At 40.4% G+C, this 25,721-nt stretch overlaps 1 protein-coding gene across 1 annotated transcript; it reads right to left on the bottom strand.

Annotated features, from left to right (window-relative positions):
• Positions 1–370: 370 nt before the first annotated feature.
• On the bottom strand, positions 371–10,077 carry Cenpv (centromere protein V). The gene is made up of 5 exons (XM_026411361.2): positions 9,638–10,077; positions 7,069–7,167; positions 5,588–5,657; positions 2,335–2,449; positions 371–766 (listed from the first exon to the last, which is right to left on the bottom strand). Exons 1-5 carry the CDS (start codon positions 10,042–10,044, stop codon positions 642–644), a joined length of 816 nt encoding a protein of 271 aa, XP_026267146.1. The 5' UTR covers positions 10,045–10,077; the 3' UTR covers positions 371–641.
• Between the last annotated feature and the right edge of the window lie 15,644 nt (positions 10,078–25,721).

Here is a 25,721-nt window from a genome sequence, read left to right on the forward strand (position 1 = left end):
TTCACCTTCAAAAAACAATGTGACTGGGGCTGGAGCTATAGCTCAGTGGAATAGTGCTTGGCTAGCACAAGTAAAACTAAAATTATTGTAGCCATCTACAACTTAAAAAAAAAAAATTGTGACTGATTTACACTCTACCTCCTCCAAGTCTTCCCATACTAACCCTCTTTTGAACTCCCAGATCTGTACCTTCATAGTTCACATGAACTATGGTCATGCACAATCTTCTAGCTGTAATCACTGTTCATATGTCTTCTCTTCCTATTTCGGTTACAAGCCATCTTGACAGTGCTCAATAGGTGCTGTTCAGTGAATGGCCTCAGGAGTAAAAATCAAAGTACAAATGAAATGAGGAACCACAGTGACTTCACTAATGTTAAAAATATTTATTTTCCAAAAGATCACACAAAAGTTGGGGAAAAGAAGGAAAAGGTTCAACTAGTCTACATCAAAATCGGGCTGAGGAAGGACAAAGAGCTGCCTAAAGAAACTGGTAGCTAGAGCAAACTAGAGAAACCGAGGTGACCACAGGCCACCAGCCTGGGGTCAGCCACATCAAGGGCACCCACTGAAGGGCCCCAGGGGCCAGAGAGCTGCTGGCCCCACTCTTTCCTCCTTTGCAGGAAGGCAGAAGCAGAAGTTCACTCTTTAGACATGTTCTTGATGGTCTTGTGCTCCTTCATGGCCTTCTCCCAATTGCTGCCATTGAATTCCTCAGTGACGACACTCCGCACAGTGCCTTCATCCAGGCAGTGTGGGGCAATTCCTAGGGGAAATGGCATTTAAAGAGAGGTCCCAAGTATGCGTGAAACCAGAGACTACTGGGGGTTTTTTGTTTGTTTTTTGTTTTTGTTTGTTTGTTTTAGTTTTCAGTGGACACAACATCTTTATTTTATTTTTATGTGGTGCTGAGGATCGAACCCAGCGCCCCGCGCATGCCAGGCGAGCACGCTACAGCTTGAGCCACATCCCCAGCCCACTACTGGATCTTAAATAAATCCCTATCTGAAGCATTCACTATCCTACACACCATATATCTGAGTGATACCCTCCAGCTTGCAGTGTAAGTTTATAAGACTACTCTGATCACAACTTATATAACTTCAGCTTTCTGGCTTACAGTCCTTAACAGCCAGACAGAATATCAAATTCCTTGAACCAATGATGGCCAAGACTGGACATCATTCAAAACCAAGCTGAGAAAAAGAAATAGTAGAAAGGCTCAGGCTTAGTGCAATCTCTTGACTGTCACCTGAAGAATTCTCAGGCTTTTCCTCTGATTAGCTAAATTAGCTTTCTAAGGATTATACCTCCCACCAGGCATGGTAGCACAGGCCTATAATCCCAGAGACCTGGGAGGCTAAGGCAGGAGGATTACAAATTCAAGGGCAATTTAGTAAGATCTTGTCTCAAAACTTAAAAAAAAAAAAAAAAAAAGGCTGGGGATGTAACGCAGTGGTAGAACACCCCTGGGTTCAATCCCCAGTATCCAAAAAATAAAGCTGAAGTACTACAGGATTTTATACTTTTCAAAACTATCCTATTCCATAGGTAGGGAGGAAGGAGTCTCATGGGAACTGCTGGAGAAACAGGGTACAAAGGTGCTAGAGTGACGTACTGCCCTTCTCCTCCTTCCACATAAGGCAGGTGACAGTTCTGGTCACAGAGGTTGTATATATATAAGAACATCTTCAATCTCTAGTTTCTCCTCATTCTAACTGAAAATGGCATTTTTCTAAGAAACTGTCTAAGGGTTGGTTTTAACTTTGTAGCGCTCTTAGAAATTCTCTCCAGACCTAAGCAGGACCCAAAAACAGCCTTGGAGATTCTCTTGATTGTTTTTTGAACACACATGATTTTTTAATCTTAATTTTTGTGCTGGGGCCTTGCACATGCACTGCAGTACACCCCAAGCCCTCAAAAAAAATTTAAAGTGATATTAGCAATGGTCCTCATTCTTGTCTCCACTCCCTATCGTTACTGCAAGGCCTCCCCTGACTCCACAGACCCATCTCCCCATGGGCCCTCTCTGTACTTGTCAGTGTTGGCCCCTGAAGCACAGAGCTCTGAATCAGCAAAGAATAGAATCTTGGCTGGACTGTGACAAAGACTTTGCCATATGGGAATGAAATATTTAACCAGAACCAGTCTTAGATGCTACCATTTGCAAAGAGCTCTGCTAAAGAGCTCTGTTCTAACACATACCTGTGAAAGCACCTAGCCAGGTAGAAGGCACACCAAATAAGCTAGTGCCCACCTGTCCGAGCGCTTGAACCTCAAGTACCCTGGGACTCTCGGCATCCCCAGAGTTTACAAACCATCCCCTGTACTCACCAAAGCCGCCAGGGTTGGAGCGGGGAGTATAGAAGCTCTGAACACCACATTTCTTGCAGAAGGTATGCTGGGCTTTGTGTGTATTGAATGTGTAAGTCGTTATGCTCTCTGCTCCCTATAACAAACAAAGAATCTTTTTATAAAAAAATTTCTTAAAGTCATTTAAAAAATAAATCTTTTAAAAGGATCAATGGGGGTAGCCTTTTTGTAGGGCTCTCAGCAGTATGAGGACAGGTCCCAACTCCCACAAAAGATTGGAAGCTTCTTCAGGATGGGGATCCATCTCCACTACTTGGGGATATGTCACTCTGGAAAGTGACAGCTCATGGCCTCTCATAGGAATAACCCAGCCTTCAGCCTTTCCTGACCCACTGTAAGACAGAATGCCTTGTAAAAGTCAGGGAGTGACAGGGAATGAAGCCGGTTGCAGTGTCGCACACTTGTAATCCTAGAGTTTTTTGTATGTTTGTTGCTGTACTGGGGATTGAACCCAGGGCCACTTTCCCCCACCCATACCCTAATTACTGCCCACCAGTCACAATGGCCATTGTTCAGCTCCCTAACATACTAAGCTCAAGCCCTTGGTACAGGCTGTCCCCTTTGCCTAGAACACTTTTGCCCATGACCCTCCACTGTCTTTATCATGTGATCAAACACCTCAAAGGGACCTTTCCTAACCAAGCTAAAGTAGCCATCCATTTCTTCTGTCAGATTGCTCAACTTTAACTCTTTGCAACAGCATTTTATTGATCTCCCCACCTGCAGAATGTAAACTCCAGAACAAGGGTCCTGTCTGTCATGTTAACTGGTATGTTTCAGAACAGTGCCCCATAAATATTTAATTTTGGGTGTAGGCATACCAGGGATTGAACTTGGGGGCATTCGACCACTCAGCCACATTGCAACCCTATTGTGTATTTTATTTAGAGACAGGGTCTGAGTTGCTTAATTCCTTGCTTTTTTTCTGAGGCTGGCTTTGAACTCCTGATCCTCCTTGCCTCAGTCTTCAGAGCTGCTGGGATTACAGGTGTGCACCACTGCACCAGGCTCCCGTAAATATCTGAATAAATACATTTTGTATTTACTTTTTAAAAAAATGTTAAAAAGCAGAAAATTGATCCTCTGAAGGGGTGGAACAAAAGAAGCAAGTAGTGTCCTAGAGCACCAGGAAGACATGTGGTCAAGTAGATCCAAAGAAGAATCTTCCTAAACATCAATTCCTGACCAAGGAGCACAGGGCTGCCCCTGGTGGTATATTTAGAACCAGCTATAATGGATGCTTGAGGAAAAAAACTGAGGGGGGACCACAGCTGCCAGAAGGCTATAGACACACATTTGTGCTCTTCTGTAGGTAAAGGAAAGATAAAGAACAAGAATGCTGCCCACCTGGAGTACCTCCCTGTCACCAGATACCCCACACAAAGAAAGGTGTCACTCAAGGGTCACAGGGCAGGCAAAGACAAGCACATAGTGATGCACACCTATAATCCTAGCCACTCAGGAGACAGGATTGCTAGAGTCCAGGAGTTTGAGGCCAGCCTGGGCAACATGGCGAGACCTATCTCAAATAAAAAGTTAAAAAAAGAAAACAAGGAGGAAGAAGAAAAATGAATGGCCTTGCACATTTTGAATGTAATCTCACTAACCAGGACTCAAGACCATCCTTGTGAAATCATTGACAGCCCACTCAGTGCCAAGCCCACCTGGCCAAGAACTGGGTCAGACACACAAAAAAAGTTCGTACTTGCCTTGGAGACACTTGCAGTCTAGTAAAGGAGACAGTCTTACAGCAAAACTCCCAAAGACCATGATGGGAGAAGTAAGAATGGAGAATGGACTTAAAGCCCTGCCCCACCCACATTATTTAGGAAGTGGTAAAAGCCTTTTATAATTTTGGATTTTCTGACCCAGAGATTTTTTTATTTCTAAGGAAATTGATCCCAAAGAAAAAGATTCTAAATTGTCAAATATTTATCAGAGAAGTTCATTACAGTTATGTTTATAATTTGAGGAAAATAAAACAAAAACCTGAAGAAGACCTTCAAGTCCAGGGCTGCAAATACAGGAATCATGGGAGAAGTCAATTAAGAAGTGGATGACAGTGAGTGGAGACTGGGGCCTGTGGAACAGTGGAGGGTGACTTTTCACTGCGTACACACATATTTTCTTCTACCTTGCTAATTCTGTACCAAGTGCAAAAAAAATTCCTCAAAATAAAAGTAATAAAATCATGGTAAGTTTTTCATTGGAAAATGACAAAAATGGTTATAGAATGAATAGTAAACTTGTGGACTGGGGTTGTAGCTCAGTGGTAAAGCACTTGCCTGGCACGTGTGGGGGTTCAATCCTCAGCACCACATAAAAATAAATAAAATAAAGGTATTGTGTCCAACTACAATTAAAAAATAAATATAAAAAAAGAATGAATGGTAAAGTCATACTTTGATAAAAACATGGTAATATATTTAGATTAATTTATTTGCATAGAAAATAATGCACAAGGACATGCACCAAAATATTAACTAACTATGGTTATCTTTGATTTTACTGATTAATTAACTTATTTCTGTAATACTGGGGTACTTACCACTGAGTTATGTCTCCAGCTTACTTTATTTTATTCATTTACTGGCTTGCATATTCTTTATAGTACTAGGGGGAAAAACCAGGGGTGCTTTAACCCAGCCCTTTTTCACTAATTTTGAGACACAGTCTAAGTTGCCAAGGCTTCCCTAAAAATGATCCTTCTGCCTCAACCTCTAAATTCATGGAAAGGCATGCACCACTATGCCCAGCTGCTTTTTATTTTTTTGAGGCAGAGTCTGGCTAAGTTCCTGAGGTTGCATCCTCTACCTTAGCCTCCTGAGTAGCTAGGATTATGGGCACGTGCCACCACTCCCAACAAATTTATTTTTTTGAGTCTCTGAATTTGAAAATGTTTCCACAATAAAATCAAATATGCCTTTGGGGAGATGGCACAGTGGTAGGGTGTCTGCCCAGCCCACGTGTGGCACTGGGTTTAACTGCCAGTACCATTTAAAAAAAAAAAAAAAAGGAAGGGGGCAAAAATAACATTATCTTTTAAAAGTAAACATAAAACCTGGATTAAAAGGGAAACCAAAGCCCCTGAGAAGCCCTGCTATGCTCCCTGCCCCTCCCACTCTATAGAGGGTATGCTAGAAGTTGGAGTTCACAAATCATCACACATGGATACTGCCCTCCCTTACCCTACTCTTATTATAAAAGCACTAACCTTCAGGAGCTTGAAGCGAGAAGCTGGAACAATGAAGTGTCTATTCTGCTTCTTCTTGCAAATACTGCAGCTACAATAAAAAAGAGTAAATTCCAGACTGTGAACAGCCATCTGCATCCTGTGTGCCCAAGAAGCCCAGCCTGAAATGTTTAAAGAACCAGCTGACCTCAAAGGGGATACCCCTTTCAGCATTACCCAGGAAGGAGGGAGCTGAGGCAGATGGACTGGCCACCTGGTGCCTCTGCTTAGTGTAGCAGTGGAGCCTGCCTGCCCCAAACCTAGCATTAGAGGCCATGCCCCATTCAAAAATCCAGGACCAACAGGACACTCACCCCCTAGATCTCTAGAGTGAAAGAAAACATTGAATTTTAAAAACATTTAAAAAAGCAAATTTCAGACATTGCTCAAAAACAGACATGGAAGCTTAGGTTTTGCTTTTTCCTCATCTCCATACCAGAGAGTAAATCTAGCTTCAAGTAAAACAGGTCCCCAAAAATACCAAATTGGAAATTAAATCAAAATCCCATCTTTTTAGCCTACCATGTGTGTGTCTCTATGGGAATATATGTTGTGTGTGTGTGCATGCTGGGGACAGTGAACCAGGGCCTCGCAAATACTAAGCAGGCACTCCACTACTGAGCTATACCCTGAATCTTTTAAGCCACCTCTTAAAAATTCTGACTTAGTACAGGATTCTATAACGAATTATTCCTCAAAGCTTCTTTCCAGATCTGGACTCTGTTACTCCATTTGAGTAATTCCACAGTATTGATTATTCATAAACCATTTAGGTACCATTCAGAGTCAAAAAGAAGAGGATACTGTTGAATAATTAGGTAATGCCAATGACTGGTCCAGAAGCCAGAGCCTGTTGTCTTGCTCTATTATAATGACAGAGAAGGTGCTAAGAAGCAGGCCCTCCACACATCCTGGTGGTACCATCTGCCTCATCCCAAGAACAGAGGTCCAGTGCATGTGGAATCTGCAGGTGTATATTCCATCTCTCCCCAACTCTTGACTCCTATAAAAGACTCTGCCCAAGGCTTTTTACACAGTGTCCAGACGGATTCATTTTCAGCTAACCTCTCCCAAATCATCAACAATATCAATCTGAAGGGTGATTCTCAGCCACAAGCCCTGAGGACCCTGTTCTGTGTCACCTGGGGCTGTGCTGTGGGAAATATGTGGCACACACAAGCTCCTGAACATTCTCTCTCTCTATCCTGCTCTCTTCTCATACACACAAACAACAGGCTATTATTTCTAGCCTCTTCTCTAACATTTTTTATTACTGAAAATTTCAAGCCATACCTAAAAATAAAGAATAAAACAATGAACCCTTATGTACCCACCAGCTGACTTCAACATTACCAGCTCATGACCAATGTTATATACACAACTCCCCAAATTATTCTGAAAAAAAACACTGCATTTTTACTCTTAAGTTCTTTTAAGTCAATTTAGGTAAAGAAAATACTCACTTGCAATCAAAGATATGTAAGTCTGCTGAGGCCCAGACTTCAAAACGAACTGCTCCACAGTGGCAGCCTCCTGTGTGCTTCACCAGGCCCTGGTATTCACTAAATGAAACAAAAATCAAAAGATAAGAATTTCTGAATAGTCTGGCAGGGGCCTTATGGCATGGCTCCTGTGCACTCTCTGTTTTTGTTGTTGAAAGAAAGGCAAGATAGAACAAAAGTCTTTTCTACAGGACAAAGAAATGCATATCTGCTTTTTAAGGAGGCACAGTCAATTTTATAAAAGAATGAATTCAGTGCCTTTGTCCACAGCTCTTTGTGCTATTTCTTAAATTTATTAAACTAAAAAAAAATTTCTAGAATTCAGAAAGTAGAGGGAAAAGAAAGAAGCCTAATTTCACACCCCAACATTTTTATTCAAATGGCTAATAAAATTTTTTGAGCCAAAGAGAGAGCAATACACAAAACACAGCCAACATAGTTGCTGCCTTTACCAACCTTAAGCAAATCAAAACAAACTGTCCAAATAATATTTAATTATGATTGTAATCAAGATCATATAGGCTGCTTCGGAAAAGCAAGACAGGGCACCCAACTGGGTCTGGTGGTTCAGAAAAGTCTTCTGGGACAGTAACAAAGGCTCTTATAATTCTGCTCTCTTCTCCAGGATCTTTCATAAACATGACTTTTTACATAACTATAAACACACATTACATACAATTTGATCCTTTAAAAACATAAGCTACAACTGAACATTAAGATGAACAAAATACCAAATTACTTTCCAAAAGGACTGATACTCTTATCAACAGTGAATGAGAAAATATTTCACTGAACCTTTTAAGCAATAATCACAGAAAGAGCTCACTGCAGCTTTAATTACCATTATTTGATTGCAACAACACTTTTTTCACGTTTCTTTAGAAGTTAATGTATTTCAATTTCTACTTGCATATACATAATGGTTATTGTAAAAACTACAGCAATCTGTATACGGGGTAAAAGTGGGAGTTCATAACCCACTTGAATCAAACCGTGTAATATGATGTATTAAGAACTATGTAATGTTTTGAACGACCAATAATAAAATAAAAAAAAAACCCAAACCACCCTATTTGATGCCATTCAAAATGAAAAGTCTCCTGTAATCTTTACAGCAAAAGGGATCCACTATTTACTACATATTCCCTCCAACTTTTTCTACTCAATATTTTAATAAAAACCACATAAATGTTTTATACACTTTTGCACAAAATTAATGACTTAAAAATAAAGTACATGCTCATACCAATCTGATGGATGAAAAAACATTTAGCTCATACCAATCTGATGGATGAAAAACATTTAGTCTTTTATGTCAATATTTTAATATCTTTTTCAGTTTGGTGTAGGATTAACCAAAAAAAAATCTCAAGTTTGAGTTTTACATTTCTAAGGTTCTTTATATCCCTACACCCACCAGCAGCAAGTGGCTCAAAAAATGTTTGATGGAGAAATCTTTTTTTAAAATGTTCAATTTATATCCCCAGACGATAGTTGAAAAAGTGAAGCACACACACACACACACACAAAAAAAAAAATAAGTAGTCTCTGCGAAGATGCACCAAAACTATGGGAATTTCTTCTGGAACAATGACATTTTCTTTTGGAATAATCCTAAAGTTGTTCCACAATTGTTAGGTTACTCAGTCTCAGTTCCCAGATTATTCAATTCATTTTTTTAAAATGGCACTGATATATATCGTTAAGATGTTAAAAATGCCTCTAAAGCACAATGGTTTTTACATCACATTTGGAAAAGATGGCAATCCTTGATAGAATAATGTCTCTTTCCTACATCATGGACCACGGAGATGCTCCTTTCTCCAGCTAAAATGATGGCGGTTCTTTTCTTTCACAAGTAGAGATGGGGAAGCGGAATGGTCAGAAAGCCACCAGGGAGCCCCTTTTGTTGGAGGACACTAAGCCTCGAACCCTGCCGCCAACCTCCGGGGCCCCGCTTCGCGCGCGCTTCCCTCCGGGATCAATCGTCCCCGCCCCCACCCCTCCTCCGCAGGCCGGCCGGAACAATACGGAGTTCGCTCCCCTGTGGGCTCGCGAGCCGTTCACGCTTCTCTCCCTCCCTCTGCTTTTTCCCTCTTGCCCACCTTCCAAAAACACACGTGGTAATGCAAAAATAATAATAATAACAACCACCACAAAGAAGTTCGGGTATAAGAGAAATCGTGAGGTTTATATCCTAGTCACGGGGAAAAGACCCTCGCACCCTACGACCCAACGTCCCGAGCACGACGCTGGTGGCCAGGAGAGACCCTTTGTATGCCAACCAAGAAAGCCAAGCGCGGGCTCTAACAAAGACGCGCTCTATCCCCGTAGGCCCTTAGAATTAGGACCAAACTCGCCGCTACACCCGGGGGTGCGTCGGCGCCGTAACGTGGCGGACGCACAGCGGAAAGGTACCTGCAGCCCGCACGCTGGCAGGGAGGCGACCTGCGCCAGCCCGACTCTTAAGCCCAGGGGCGTCAGCGTGGAGCCCACTGCCGTGCGCCCGGCCCAGCCCGCACGCACTCACAAGGTGTCCAGCAGGAGTTTGGCGGCGCCCTCGAAGCTCAGCTTCTGCCGCTTCTGGAACGTCTCCCAGCGCTCCCGCTGCTCGCCCAGGTCCAGCGTGGACACCGAGGATGTCGGGGTCGCGGGGGTCGGCGGAGGCGGCGGTGGCGTCGGGAGCAACGCCTGCTCAGCCGGCGGCGACGGCGGCTCCTCCGGGCCCGCCTCCTGGGCCCGCGGCAGCGAAGGCTTCGGCCGCCGCTTCGCCGACGGCTGTCTGGTGGCCGCCGGGCTCCCGCTCCCGGCCTTGCTCGCGGAGCGCCGTGCCCGGCTGTTGCTGGAACCCGAGGAGGCGACCACCGGGGTCCCGGAGGCACCCGACCGCTTCTGCCCGCGCGGTTTGGTAGCCACAGCGCTCCTAGCCCGCCGCATGGCTCCCGCAGCCCAGCGCGCAGGCCTCGCAGCCCGGCGCGCCCCCGCCGCTCTGCGCGCGCCCCGCCGCTTGCCAACCTGCAGGCCCAGGGGGCGCTGCACGGGTCTGCCAGAGTCGGGCCCGCTGCACCTGCCTACACCCAGCCTGCCCGCTGGAGGGGGCCCCCACCCACTCCGCCTGAGGGCATGCACCTGCCGGGCTGGGTCCAAAAGGTCTACCCGGACCGGGCTTCTGGCCTTTGCTCATAGATACCCAGAGCGAATTTGACCTGCGAACGCGCCTCCGCCCCTCATACCTTCCTGACCTAGGGAAGCCTGAGTCAGACCTAATTCACAGCCACAGTTTATCTGGAAACCCGGGTTGACTTCATCTCCAAGTTATAGACCTACCTGGCAGTAGCCATCGTGCCACTAACATAAGCCCACGTGTATAAAAGGCCTGGCATCTTTTACCTGCTGCATAAATGGCAGCTGAGGTCATAGTCCTCAAGACTTGGTCTTATCAGTCACATGAGTTTGCAATAACTTATTTCAATTGATGAAGTACAACAGTATATTAGGGATATGGATGGTCAATAGATTTTATTTTTAATTCTAAATAAATAAACCCCGACCGCATCAATTTCCATTAGCGTGGTTTTATTAACACAGAATCAAAGTTTAAAGAGGAAAAAAATCAGAGATCCACTGATTGAACCTAGATACTCTCTAAACCTATTAGTTGCTCTAATTCATATCTTCAAAAAAAATAGCATTTTACTCGTTTTTCTACATTTTTATTTTCTATTTCCATTTCAACTTTATAAATTCCATTTTTGTTCATTGTTATCTTTAAAACAGCTTATTGAAGTAAAAAGTCCATTTATTTTCAATATTTGTAATAATGAAAATATGACTATAAAGTTTTCTCTGAGTATAGCTTTATATGCCTATATAAAATATACAGTATGTTTATATACTATTTTTTTTTTTTGTACTGGGGTTTGAACTCAGGGGCATTCAATTACTGAGCCACATCCCCAGCCCTATTTTGTATTTTATTTAGAGACAGGGTCTCACTGACTTGCTTAATGCCTCAGTGTTGCTGAGGCTGGCTTTGAACTCAGAATCCTCCTGACATGTAATATTTGATTCATGAATACATATCAAAGTTTATTCTCCTGCTAATAGGTATTTGTGTTGTTTCCAATTTGTGCAAATTATGGATAAAGCTATTATTGACATCTGCATACGAGTCTTTTGTGAATTCATTTCTTTTTGGTACAAATTTCTGGATCATAGGTTAGCAATCTGGTTTTTGTTGTGGTTTGTTTTGCAGTACTGGAGATGGAACCCAGGGTCCTCTATCACTGAGCTACATCCTCTTTTTTACTTTTATTTTCAGACACCATCTCTCTAAATTGCTCCGGGCTGACCTTGAATTTTTGATCCTCAGCTTCTAAGTAGCTGGGATTCCCAACCACTGTGTGTCCGGCCTCATCAGTTTCTAAATTTTGCCTTTCTGGAGGGTGTGCAGTGACATCTCCTTGTAGTATGTTTTTGCACCTCTTTGTCCAGTAGTGATGTTGAGCACTCTTCTTGTGTTTAGTGGGTATTGGGATCTCTTTTGTGAGTTGCTTGTTCATAAGCACTTCTCTGAAAGCTGACATATACACTGAAAATGTATTCTCCCGATGGCAGCTTACCTTTTCACTTCCTTAATCTTTTGATGAGTGGAAATTTTGTATTTCGACATGCCTTTTTAATCACCTTCTTGAGTTTTGGGCTTGTGATGACTTATAACTTATTTCAATTGTTTATGAAGTGCAACTGAATTATTTTATGTTTCTTTGTTTGATTTTGAGTTTTTGAGGTTTTGGTGGTGGGTTTGTTTGTTTGTTTTGAAAGGGTAAAGTTTCTAAGCTGCAAAGCCTGAGTTAAAATGTAAAAGACCTGGCATTGTAAAGTTTCTAAGCTGCAAAGCCTGAATTAAAATGTAAAAGACTGGGCATTGTAAAGTTTCTAAGCTGCAAGGCCTGAGTTAAAAAATGAAAGACCAGGTATTGTTAAGTTCCTCTGCTACACCCAGAACCTGAAATTCCTGAGACAGCTAAGACAATGGCCCTACTGGCCATTTAGCCTAGGGCCCTGTGCAGTTTGACACGTAAGCATACAGGGCCCGAACCAATCAGTTTGAATGTGTACCCCGCTTAGGAGTGACCAATCACCCCTGCCCGACCTGCTCCTGCCAATGAATGTACTAATCAAGTTTAAGAATTGATGTTTGATTTTCCCGAGCCTCATGATGATTTGACCTGATGTATGCAAAGCCTCCACCCTCCCCAAAAAGTGTACTTAAGCACTGCTTAACCTCTGCTCGGGCCTCTGGGCTGCTCTCCCTTCTTGAGTGAACCTGGAGCCTCAGTGCGCTGAATTGGATCCTCAATAAATCCCCTTCTGCAATTGCATGAGTCAGTCTCTTGGTGGTCTCTTCCTCCAACGCTTCGCCGGACCCTTACAGTTTGTTTGTTACTGGGGATTGAACCCAGAGGTACTCAGCCACTGAGCCACATCCCCAGCCCTATTTTGTATTTTATTTAGAGATATGGTCTCACTGAGTTGCTTAGTGCCTTGCCATTGCTGAGGATGGCTTGAATTCCGGATCCTCCTGTCTCAGCTGGGATTACAGATATGAGCCACTGTGCCCAGCTATTTTATGGTATTTTTTTATATCATACTAAAAAAAAAAATCCTTGCCTACCCCAAATGTCATAAAGGTTTTCTTTTGTATCTTTTCTCTCTTTTTTTTTTTCCTTTTCTTTTAACCCAGGAGCACTCTATCACTGACCTACATCTCTAGCCTTTTTTTTTTTTAACTGAAGATTAAACCCAGAGGCACTTTATGCTTTACCACCGAGTTACATCTCTAGTCCTTTTTATTTTTTTATGTTGAGACAGGATCTCACTAAGTTCACAAGTCTTCACTAAATTGCTGAGACTGGCCTTGAACTTCTGATTCTCCCGCCTCAGCCTCCCCAATCACTGGGATTACAGGTCTGTGCCACCATGCCTGGCCCTTTTTTGATTTTTTGAGACAGTTGCCCAGGCTAGCCTCAAACTTGCAATCCTACTGCCTTAGCCTACAGTCACTGGGATCACAAGCATGCACCATCACACCTGGAATTCTGTATTTTTCAGAAATTTTGTAGTTTTCTCTCATACTTAGATCTATTATGCATCTGAAATTAATCTTGACATCATTTGATGTCAGGCAGGTTCATTTTCCCCCCATATAGATATCCAGTTGCTTCATCTCTATTTATTGAAAGATCTTTCTCTTCCCCACTGAACTGCAATAGCACCTTTGTCAAATATAAAGTGATCCTAGCAAGGAACAATGGTGCACTCCAGTAGTCCCAGCTACTCTGAAGGCAAATTTGAGGCCAGCCTAGGCAATTTAAAGAGACATTGTCCCAAAGTAAATTTTTTAATAAGGGCTGGCAGTGAACTTAGCTCAGTGGTAGAGCACTTACTTAAAATGCACAAGGCCCTGGGTTCAATCCCCAATACTGCAAAAAAAATAATTAATTAAAAATCCAAGCGTGGGTCTAAAAACAGACATGTAGGTCTATGTCTCAATTCTGGTCCACTGATTTACTTAACTATTTTTACACCAATACCACTGTTTTGACTATTTAGTTTAATCGCTTAGTTCTGAAGTCAGATAAAGTACTCCATGTTTGTTGTTCAAGATTGTCTTGGCCCAAGTTTTGTGCATTTCCATATAAAGTCAGTTTTTGATCTCTTTAAAAAAAAAAAAAAAAAAACCCTGCTAGACTGTCAACCATACTTCTGTGAAAAACTCACTTCCCAGTCTTAACTTCCTTTAATTTTCATTCTTTCACTTCTCTCCTAAAAGTTAGACAAACTAATATTTTTCATCTTATTTTAATAACCCCTGGATTGAATCAGATTCCTTCCTAGAGTCAGACTGTTCCAGGCACATGTCTTTTTAATCACCTTCATGAGTTTTGGGTTTGCAATAACCTTATTAAATTGTTTCCTCTACCTCCACTTTGAAGCCAAATTATGGCATAATGTTCTCAAAATAAAAGCCCAATTCATGCTTTTCATTTTAAACCTGAGCTAAACCTTACATACATTTAATTATTTTTACATACATACAAACTTTTATATCTATCACCCAGATCAAGGTACAGAACATTTCCAGAATCTTAGAAGGGTCCTTTGTCCTCTCTCCTAGTCAATCCTCCCCAAGGATAACCACTACTCATATCACCATGAAATTGTTTGGAGTTGCATTGAATCTGTAGATTAACACAAGAGATTGATTTAACAGTATTGATTCTTCCAATCTATAAACACATTAAATCTCTTCATTTATGGAATCCAGCTTCATTTCTATCAGCAATTTTGTAACACATCTTTTGTTAAAATTCATGCCCAAATACTTGATATTTTGCTATTACAATCCGTGTTTTAAAATTTTCCAATTGTTTGTTACTAGTATATAGAAATCAATTATTTTACAAATTGAATTTGTGTCCATTGGCCTTGCTAAATCAAATTCACTTATTGGACCACCTAGTGAATTTGATTTCCTTTTTGATCTGAATGTTAGACTATTTATTAATTACCAAGCAAAGTTTTCATTGTTGTTGTTTTGTTTTGGTGGAAGGTTGGTTTTGTTTTAACAATGGGGTCTTGTAATACTGTCCAGAATGGCTGCAAACATCTGGGGTCAATGATTCTCCTGTATCCATTCCAGAGTAGCTGAGACTACAGGCATATACCACTGCACTTCACTTCCAAGTAAAGTTTATTACTTTATTTTTTATGTGCTGGGGATGAAGCTCAGGGCCTTCCACATGCTAGGCAAGCACTTTACCACGAAGCTATACACCCAACCCCAAGCAAAGTAAAACAAAAAAAAAAAAATGGGGGGGCAGTGGTTGACTTCTCAATTTATTGGGTTATAGTTAAAGTTACTATATTATAAAATCATCATGAAATTTATTATCTTTTCCTTTATAACCAGGCACATAACTGATTTTCATGGACAGAAAGGACATAGTAACTGAAAATTAGAAAGCTCTCTTTGTGGTAAAGCAAACTTATAAACTGTATTATTCCTCTATGATTTGCTTCCCCCTTCCAGGGGCACTTAACCACTGAGCCACATCTCCATCCCTTCTTATTTTTTATTTTGAGACAGATTCTAAGTTGCTTAAAGCCTTGCTAAATTACTGAGGGTGACCTTAAACTTGCAATCCTCCTGCTTCAGCCTCCCAAGCCCTGAAATTACAGGCATGTGCCACAGTGCCTGGCTTTCTTTTTGCCTAATTTGTGGAAGTCTGAAATTGAATATTTATGCCTTTGGCCATGTTTGGTACAAACATATTTGAGCCTTATGCTGTCTTTATGAATTTTGAACAACTATGAATTCAGTAAGCATGGAAAATGTATATTATTTTACATTACATATGTAAAGTCATGTCTTTTATTAAATAGTGGAATTTTCGCACTTGTGAATGTATCTGGTCTTGATTCCAAAGTATCTGATGACAGTTCCCATTTCTGCTTTCTTTTTATTTGCACTTATCTCCACTCCTCCCTATTTTCAAAACTTTAATCCTTTCAAATGCAAATAGATGAACTTTTAAAATTCTCCTTGAATTTTTCTTTAATAAAAATAGAACTGTATTCTTTTATGACTGTTATTAAACTGGAATCTTTGCGCTTTATTTTATCCATAAATTTATGTTTATATCTTGCCTTGTTGAGTCTTTTTTAAATATTAATATGGAAGTTTTTCTTCATTCCCTTTTGCCCTCTTGTTGATTGGAAGTTCTATTGTCTATGATGCTGGTGTTTCCCTTCCTTTCTCTAGTAATTATGATGAAACCCGTATTCCTCTAATGATATTGCAAAATTGATCAATAAATGTTTCTGAATATTTTATCTGTTTATTCCCTCCACATGCTTCCCCTAGAATAATATTTCAGAATTTGAGAGTTTTCTACTTTATTTCACCATTGGCCCCATGGCCCTCTTAGGATACCTCATATTTAAGACCCTTTCCTGAACATTTATACTATCTCTTATCTCATTAGTATCTCAACAGTGTCATGTCACAATGTCAGCTCCAAGAATTGCTGATGGATTTTATTATTTTGTACCCATAGCACTAAGGACTAATCCTGGTGCCCTAAATGTTTACAGAATGAATAAACTATTCATTTAGATGTAATTATTACATTATTACAATATTAATTGTTCACAAGTACTGTGATCATCATCTACACTATTTTGAGGTCATGTTTCTAATACAATTATCAATTTATTAGAGAACTTTATTTACCTCACGTAGGGTACCTCAGTGATTAATTTAAGTACTTGATGTCTATAGCTATCTTTCTTTTGCCCTAAAAGATGAATGACATTTTGTCTGGGAATGGAATTTTTGACTACTTAGTTGCAGTTTCTCTCTTCAAGTTTAGGATACTATTGCACTATCTTCTAATTTTCGGTGAAGCAAATGAGAATTCTAAAGTTAGTTTTGTTTGCTTTCTGCTTGAAAAAAAATAGTCTCTTCTTCCAAAGTAAAAACTTGTATATTGGGGCTGGGATTGTGGCTCAGTGGTAGAGCACTTGCTTAGCATGGGTGAGGCACTGGGTTCAATCCTCAGCACCACATAAAGATAAATAAATAAAGGTGTTGGTGTTGGATCCATCTACAATTAAAAAATATTTTAAAAAACAACTTGTATATTTCTTCCTTTACCCTCAGAATCAAGAAATTTTGCTCAAATGTGTATATCTTTTCTTTTCTTTTTTTTTTTAAAGAGAGTATGAGAGAAAGAGAGAGAGAGAGAGAATTTTTTAATTTTTTTTTTTTTTTTTTTTTTTTTAGTTTTACATCTTTGTTTGTATGTGGTGCTGAGGATCCAACCCGGGCCGCACGCATGCCAGGTGAGCACACTACCACTTGAGCCACATCCCCAGCTCTCAGATGTGTATATCTTTTCAAAAAATAAAAAAACACTCCTATCTGAATATTGACAAGATGAATACCTGAAAAGCTTGATATATAAGAAGAAACAAAATATGCATTTATACATTAGAAATGAAAAAGAAATCATAATCACAGAAACAGAATGATGAAAAAGTTCTGAAAATAGATAATAGTAATGGTTGCACAATATTGTAAATGTACTTAATACCACTGAACTATACATTAAGAGTACCACCTCACTGGGCACAGTGGCGTACACCTATAATCCCAGGGCTCAGGAGGATGGGGCAGGAGGATTGCAAGTTCAAAGACAGCCTCAGCAAAAGCAAGGCACTAAGCAACTCAGTGAGACCCTGTCTCTAAATAAAATACAAAATATGGTCTGGGGTTATGGCTCAGTGGTAGAGCACATGTGTGAAGCACTGGTTTTGATTTCAGAACAGCATAAAAATAAATAAAATCAAGGTATTATGTCTATCTACAACTAAAAAAATACAAAATAAGGCTAGGGATGTGGTTCAGTGGTCAAGTGCCCCTGAGATCAATCCCCAGTACCCCCCCCAAAAAAAGTTTATAATAGTAAACTTTATATTATGTATATTTTACAATAAAGAAATTCTTCCTGGATTTTAAAGCACAGTAAAAAAAATTAAGAAAATTCCCTATAATTTACACACTGCAGATATATAACAAGGCAGCAGATTCACAATATAAGAGCCCACTCCTGAAAATCAAGAGTGGGTATTTTTGAATCTACTAAAGTCAAATTCATACAGACAAAAATTAAATGATAGTTGCCAGGGGCTGAGGAAAAGGGGAATGGGAAGTTAGTGTTTAATGGATACAGTCTTGTTCAAGGCCTTGGGTTTGACCCCCAGCACTGGAAACAAAACAAAATAAAATAGTAATAGGTATAGACTTTTAGTTAGAGAAGATGAAAAAAAATTGGAGATGGACAGTTGCACAAAGATCTCAATATACTGAAATGTACATCTATAATGGTTAAATGGCATGGTGGTGCACATCTGTAATCCCAGCTATATAATAGGTTGAGGCAGGAGTATCGAATGTTCAAGGCCAGAAACAGCAACTCAATGAGGCCCTGTCTCAAAACAAACAACAACAACAACAACAACAAAGGTTAAAATGGTGAATTTTATGCATATTCTATCTTACCATAATTTTTTAAAAAGTCTCTACTTGGGGTTTAGGGATAGAGCTCGGTTGGTACAGTGCTTGCCTCATATGCACAAGGCCCTGGGTTCAATCCACAGCATCAGGGAAAAAAAAAAAAAAAAAAAGTCTTGACTGGGGATGTAACTCAGTGGTAGAGCACTTGCCTAGCACATATGAGGTCCTGGGTTCAATTCCCAGTACCACACACACCTACACCCGCCTCCATACACACACATACAAGGTTATGTGAGTATTTCTGGTTCTAGCTTAGACTTCCAAAACCAACAGGATAAGGTCTCTGGTGACTCAAGATATGAGAAATAAATCCATGCTATGTGCTCACAAAATGAAGGTCAAGACTACTCTAAAGGGACCGATCAAAAAGCTCTGGTAAATTTGTACAGGATTTTATAAAAAAGAAATCTGAACACAGGATAGTGTGTTCAATTTGCTTTTCTCCAAAACATTGCTCTATAAATTCCAATTTGGGGAACAGGACTGATAGAAGTATAAAATCATGCTGAGCATAGTGGCATATAACTGTAATCTCAGCTACTCAGGAGGCAGAGACAGAGGATTGCAAGTTCAAGGACAGCCTGGAAATTCAGTGATACCTACATTTTTATCTTATTGAATTTTATTTAGGTTTGGATATCAGCAATTGAACCCAGAGATGCTAAATCACTGAGCCACATCCTTAATCCTTTTTATTTTGAAATAAGTTCCCATTAAGTTGCTTAAGGCCTCACTAAGTTGCTGCAGCTATTTTTGAACTTGTGATCCTCCTGCCTCAGCTTCCCAAGCTGCTGAGATTACAGATGTTCACCACCACACCTTGTGGTTCAGTGGTAGAGCACCCCTGGGTTCAATCCTCAGTACTATTAGAAAGAAAGAAAGAGAGGGCTGGGATTGTGGTTCAGTGGTAGAGCACTTGCCTAGCACATGTGAGGCACTGGGTTCGAGTCTCAGCACCACATACAAATAAATAAATAAAATTTATCAACAACGAATAAAAATATTCAAAAAGAAAAGAAAGAGAGGATAGATTCATAAGCAAGTAAATAACGGTACTCTTGAGGTACTGGAGAAAGAGACTAATCAAATTGTTATGTGCATGTATGAATATGGCATAATGAACCCTACTATTATGTATAATTATAATGCACCAATAAAAAATTTTAAAAAAACATTAACCTTTTCAGATATAATTTGTCTGTGCTTGAGATGAGTAATGTCTGGTAACAGCTGTTTAGCTCCCCGGGGTGTGTAAAATACACAAGAGCCACTAGGCTTCAGGAGGTCCTCGAAATGCAGATAGGATAGACATAATGACAAGCAGTTAAAACAATTAAGGACCATCATTTTGCACACTCAGGCTTATGAGATACTCCAGCTACCTACCAGGGAGAAAAGAATGTGACAGAGGTTAAGATGGACTGGCCAGACTGTCCTATTTCAACCACAGTACCCAAATTTTCTCAGCTCAGGCTTCATTTCTTTTCCTGGTATTATTTATCTCAAATTTTATATCCCTCCTATCAAACTGCCTATGGTTAAACACTATTTTCTTTTCTTTCTTTATTTATTTTTTTAGTTTTCGGCGGACACAACATCTTTGTTGGTATGTGGTGCTGAGGATCGAACCCGGGCCGCACGCATGCCAGGCGAGCGCGCTACTGCTTGAGCCACATCCCCAGCCCCACTATTTTCTTTTTAAACTCTTTTTTAAAATATTTATTTTATATTTATATTTATTTTTTAGGTGTAGATGGACACAACACGATGCCTTTATTTTTATGTGGTGCTGAGGATAGAACCCGGGTCTCCCCTGTGCTAGGCCACAATCCCAGCCCCCAATAAACACTATTTTCTGAGCACTTGCAGGGTCATCATTAATCTTTGTGACAATTAAAAGAATAAGTCTTTTCTGGAAAGACAACCTAGCAGACACAGGACTTGGCAAGATGATTGATGATGTTAAAGAAAAGAATGTTCAATGACATTTGTCAAAGAACAGGAAGTCAGATTTTTTTTCCAGACCATCAAGATAGGTGTAAGGACCACTTGCAATTGGGTCTTGAAGTAGGGAAAGAAATTGAGCTCAACTCTGAATATAGCATCAACATGTAGGAATTTATAGCTAAGGAGCAAGGTGCAGTGAATGAATGGAAAAATTAATAAGAGAAAATATCAGGTGTTGTTGGAGTCCAGCTCCGGCAGGGGGCCTCAGGAGACAGAGGGTGAAGAGTCTGCAAAAGGTGGTGGAGAAACAACACAGACACTAAAGTGAAGGTGCTGAATCCCCATCTTTACTTGTGAAGTTAATCATATATACTTTTCATTTTGGCAGGCTCAAAAAAACAAAAATATTACCTAGCTACAATTAGATAAGAAGAATGTATTTTGGCTTATGCATAAGCAAGCATTTTTACTTTCAGTTCGCATATGCATATTGCTTTGAGCTGTTTCTGCTTAGTTAACTTTTAATAATAGTAAGAAATGTCCCAAACTATTGGCCTATACCTTGACTATTCTTTCTTGACTTACTGACTAGAACCGGTGCCACAGTTATGGCAAGTGGTTAACTTGAAAAGAGAGGCTACTAATTTTAATCAAACAAGAGTAAGAGCATTAAACCATTGTGCACAGGAACAAGAACAAGTTGCCCAGTACCAAGCACTAATCTGTCTTCTTAATATTAATTTTTCTTCTCTAGATTTTAATTTAATTTCTCAAAAACTTCCTTGACTGTTTTTCCTACAGGGGGTTTCTCATTAAACATTAACAATTTACGTTCCACAGCTAAATCATTGCATTTAGAGCAAACAGATTTATTCTTTAGAAGTAGTTGCATTAATTGGGAAAGTCATGTTTTTTCCTTCATACTTAATGGTCATATGAGAAGTCATAATTATACTTATTAAAGGAATACAAAAACAAACCAGCCCATTCCCAGAAACATACTGCACTCCTCCAGAGGATGGAGGCCTTGGGCCATCTACCTCAGTAGGGCCTTGCCATTGCCTGAGTCAGGGGAGGGGCGCAACAAGGTGTAAGGGAGATTATGTTATGCTCGAATTCGGGACCCCCAAAGACCACCAGAGACCCAAGATCGATGTAAATAGCAAAGAGGTGTTTATTGCGAGCTAGCTGGGTCCTCTGTGCACACACACAGCAACTGGTGATGCTGAGAGGCCCCGAGCCCAGGGTTTGCAGCAGTTTTATACATTCTTTGGAGAAGGCAGGGACCCCCACGTACATCATAGCATCTCTTAGCAAATCATCACACATCGCGGGAAAATCAAATAACAACTCTAAAACATGATTAGCACATTCACTGGTGGAAACAAGTTGGGTAGGGGTGATTGGTCAGTACATATGGGGTATTCGTTTGAACTGATTGGTTTAAGCCAAGAGGGGTGTACGTACTGAACTACATGGTTTCCCAACATGTTATCAACCACCATAAACTACTAGGAGGGTCATCTGGCATCCCAGGTATTTCCCTGTCTCATGCTGATTGGTGGCTGCTAGGGGCCTGCTATGGATCCCCACCTAGCCTGACTGAGTCAGGGACACCTGGCGCAGCAGATCTCTCCTGTTATTTGTAGAAAAACAACTTAGCAGGGTGGAAATGTGCCTAGGAGTGCTCTGTGGGTTTTTCCAAGGACAAAGGCCATGTCCCTTCCTTGGACAGGCTTTGCTCTGAGATAGAGGCTGGTTTTTCAATTCTGGCTAAAAATCAGGCCAGGGTGACATCACCTGGGGATGGTAGATGAGGGATGATGGATTAGTTCAAGGATATTACATATCAAAGAGGGGATTCTAGATAAACCGACCTAGCAAGGTTCTTTTGCTAAAATTGGATTTTACAAAGAAACACACAGAGGGGAGTAGAAAGACATTCAGAACCCTAACTAATTTGATCGAAGAATCTTTGTCAATGCTTCTAAGTGAATTCTTCTTCCTGCATAGCCCTATGTGGTGGTCCCAAGTGCTTAGTCTCAGGTGCTGTGCTGAGCAGCACTTTGTATGCCTTATCTACCATTCCTCACAGGGCAGGCGTTATTACTGTCCACATTTGCATGATGAGAAAACTAAATCCCTTATTTAACTCGTCCTCACACAGCTAGCAAGTGGCAGTGCTCAAGGATGGGCTAGGCGGCAGGAGGCCCTTGCCATGCAGACAGGACAGACACGATGACCTTGGATACCCTAAACTTCCCACATTCCCTGCTATTGACAAAATCTTCACCCTGCCTTCCTCTTCTCACAGTCTATGCCCTCATAGCAACAAGATTTTTAAAAACTCTATCGTTACCCTAACATACATAATGTCAATGTAGAGTTCAAGTAATAATATTAAATGTCCAACCATGTTATAGAGTTGAGTTTTATCCACTTCCCCGATGTTCCCTGGTATCTTCTCCCTGCATCCCTGTCCCCACCAGGTAATCACCATCCTGAATACTGTGTTATCACACATATATGTATATTCAAATAACGTTATATAGTCTTGTGGGGGTTTGTTTGGTTTTTGGTTTTGGGGACTGGGGGATTGAGTCCAAGGCCTTGAGCCTGTACGTACCACTGAGCTACGTACCAAGCCTCCAGTAGGCTTATCTATTTTTGAACAAGTTAACTAATATTGTATGTATTCTTCTGAAACTTTTGTGCCAACCATAGGTGAGAGCCCCTGTTGGTTTGCATTCCATCCAACACTTGATATCATTAAAAAAAAGGCAGTGTCTCACTATGTTGCCCGTGATGGCCTCGAACACACAATCTTCCCACCTCAGCCTACTGAATATCTAGGATTATAAGCATGGGCCACTGCACTAGGCTTGTTTGAAAAAAAAAATTATTTCTGGTCCACCTGGAAGTTGTGAAATGGTATCTTGTCATGGTTTCAATTTGTCTCTGCCTGGTTACTAATCCAGTTGATCAACTGGTTATGTTTCTTCCATCCTATTTCTTCTTTTATGTTCATTCTGTATTCTAGATCTGTTCTGTCCAATGTGGATGCCACTACTCTATGTAGCTATTTAAATTTAAATTTAATTAAAACTAAATGTGATTTTAAATTGTTTTCACTCTCACTAACCATATTTCAAGTGCTCAATAGTTTCACATGGTTCATGGCTTTTGGATGGTACAAATATAGAGCATTTCCATCATTGCAGAATGCTTTATTGTGCAACCCCATTATAGGTAAAAATACTTGTGAATAAATATATTGCAAGTATCTTCTTCAAATTTATGGCTAGTCTTGTCCCTTCTTTTGTTGGGCATACTAATAAAGAGAAGTCCTTAATGTTAATGTGGTTGGATTTATTTGCCAAATGTTTCAACTTTGGTCATAAAGATATTTGCTTATATTTCCTCCTAAAAAGTATAAGAAGCCAGGCCTGGTGCACACCTGCAATTTCACTGATTTGGGAGGCTGAGGCAGAAGGATTCCCAAGTTTAAGACCAGCCTCAGCAACTTAGTGAGACCTTCAGCAACTAAGCAAGACCCTGTCTCAAAATAAAAAATAAACAGGATAGGGGATAGGGCTGGGGTTGTGGCTCAGCGGTAGAGGGCTCACCTAGCGCATGCGATACCCTGGGTTCAATCTTCAGCACTATGCAAAAGTAAATAAATAAAAACAAAGGTGTACAAGTAAAAATAAATAAATATTTTTTTAAAGGGATAGGGGATATATCTAAGTGGCAAAATGCTCTTGGGCTGTATTCCCAATACCTCACCACCACCACCACACACACACACACACACACACACACACACCATACATATATATATATACACACACACATGCAGTTTTGGTAAGATGTGGTGGTATATGCCTATAATCCTAGTTACTCAGGAGGCCAAGGCAGGAGAAATGCAAGTTTGAGGACACCCTGAGCAATTTGGTAAGACCCTGTCTCAGAATAAAAATAATTTAAAAGGACTGGGATGTGGCTCAGCAGTAGAGCACCCAGTTCAATCTCCACCAAAACAACAAACAAACAAAGCATGTTAACTTCTGCCTTTCATGTTTAAGTTCTTGAGTCCACCCAAGAATTTAATTTTGAGTGTGGCATAGAGTAGTGATATATTTCATTTTTCCAACTGTGCCAGCACCACAGTCCCTTCTTTTCCCCATTCTTAGTTTATTAGGTTTTTATACACCCATGTTCTTTCTCTGTGTTCTTCTTCATTAATCGCAAACCAAGAGCCTTGTCCTGTTATTACTTTATAATGTAAAAAAAAAAAAAATCTTGTTTACCTTGGCTTTTCAGGACTTTGACTGCTCTCGGCCCTTTGCACATCCATATAAAATTTAGATTCCTATTTCAAGTTATATATAATATCCTGTTGGAATTTTGATTGGGAATACATTAACTCTATAGATTGATCTCAAAAAGCACCTGGTATCTATGGGATATGTATAGGGATGCAATGTTAAACAAGACAGACAAGGGGGCTTTCCTTCATAATTAGAATAAAGTCCAAACTCTACTATCACCTATACACCAATCCGCACGACTCAAAACTTTCCTCCACTCCCAATTCACCTCCCTTTGTTCTCTCTTCCTCTGTGATCCAGCCATACAGTCCTCTGCCTTTCACTTAGGACTGTCAAGTACATACCTTGTGGTTTTTTGCTGGAATTACCTATCCCCATATTTGCATGGTCGGCTCTTACTTTAAGCAGATCTTTGCTCAATCACCTTCTCAGAGCCATCTTACTAAAATAGCTGCAACATTATTTCATGAATTATTGTGTTATTTTTCTCCATAGCACCTATCACCACATATTACATATGTACTGGTTTTTTTCTGCCTCCCTCCTAAAGAGTCAGCTCCAGGTACCAGGAACTTTGTCTTATATACTGTTATCTCCTCATGGCCTTAACTTGTGCCTGGAAAGTAGCAGACACTTGGCAATTTTGTTGAACAAACGAAAAGAAGCTAATCCAGACAGACATCAAGAGGTTTCTGAAAAAAATCTTGAGTTTGTACAGGTAACAATAGCAGCCTAAAGTCTTAAAAAATATTTGGCTAGTGCTTATCCATTATAAGCACTACTCTTCCTGAAATCACAAGACAACTATTCCCAAAGTAGACAACTATTCCCAAATTAAATTTCCTTTCCAAAAGGAGAATTCGTGGGCCGAGGTTGTGGCTCAGTGATAAAGCGCTTGCCTAGCATGAGTGAGGCAGTGGGTTCGATTCTCAGCACTACATACAAATAAATAAAATAAAGGTCCATTTGACAATTAAAAAATATTTTTTTTAAAAAAAGGAGAAATTGGGGACTGGGGCTGGAGCTCAGTGGTAGAGCACTTGCCTTGCAAGTGTGAGGCACTAGGTTTGATCCTCAGCACCACATAAAAATAAATTAATAAACAAAGATTTTTTTTAAAAAAAGGAGAAATTGTACACTGTTTTTAGAGCTATTCCTGTATCTGCTGGTTCTCAATAGCCTTTAACTCAAAA

The sequence above is a fragment of the Urocitellus parryii genome, chromosome 7 (genome assembly GCF_045843805.1).
Source record: "Urocitellus parryii isolate mUroPar1 chromosome 7, mUroPar1.hap1, whole genome shotgun sequence".
Taxonomy (NCBI): domain Eukaryota; kingdom Metazoa; phylum Chordata; class Mammalia; order Rodentia; family Sciuridae; genus Urocitellus; species Urocitellus parryii.

Coding starts and splice junctions, on each gene's coding strand:
- Cenpv (XM_026411361.2), bottom strand. CDS start 10,044: ATGCGGCGGGCTAGGAGCGCTGTGGCTACCAAACCGCGCGGGCAGAAG. Junction 7,168..9,637: donor AAACTCCTGCTGGACACCTT/GTGAGTGCGTGC, acceptor TGTTTCATTTAG/TGAATACCAGGGCCTGGTGA. Junction 5,658..7,068: donor TTACATATCTTTGATTGCAA/GTGAGTATTTTC, acceptor TTTTTATTGTAG/CTGCAGTATTTGCAAGAAGA.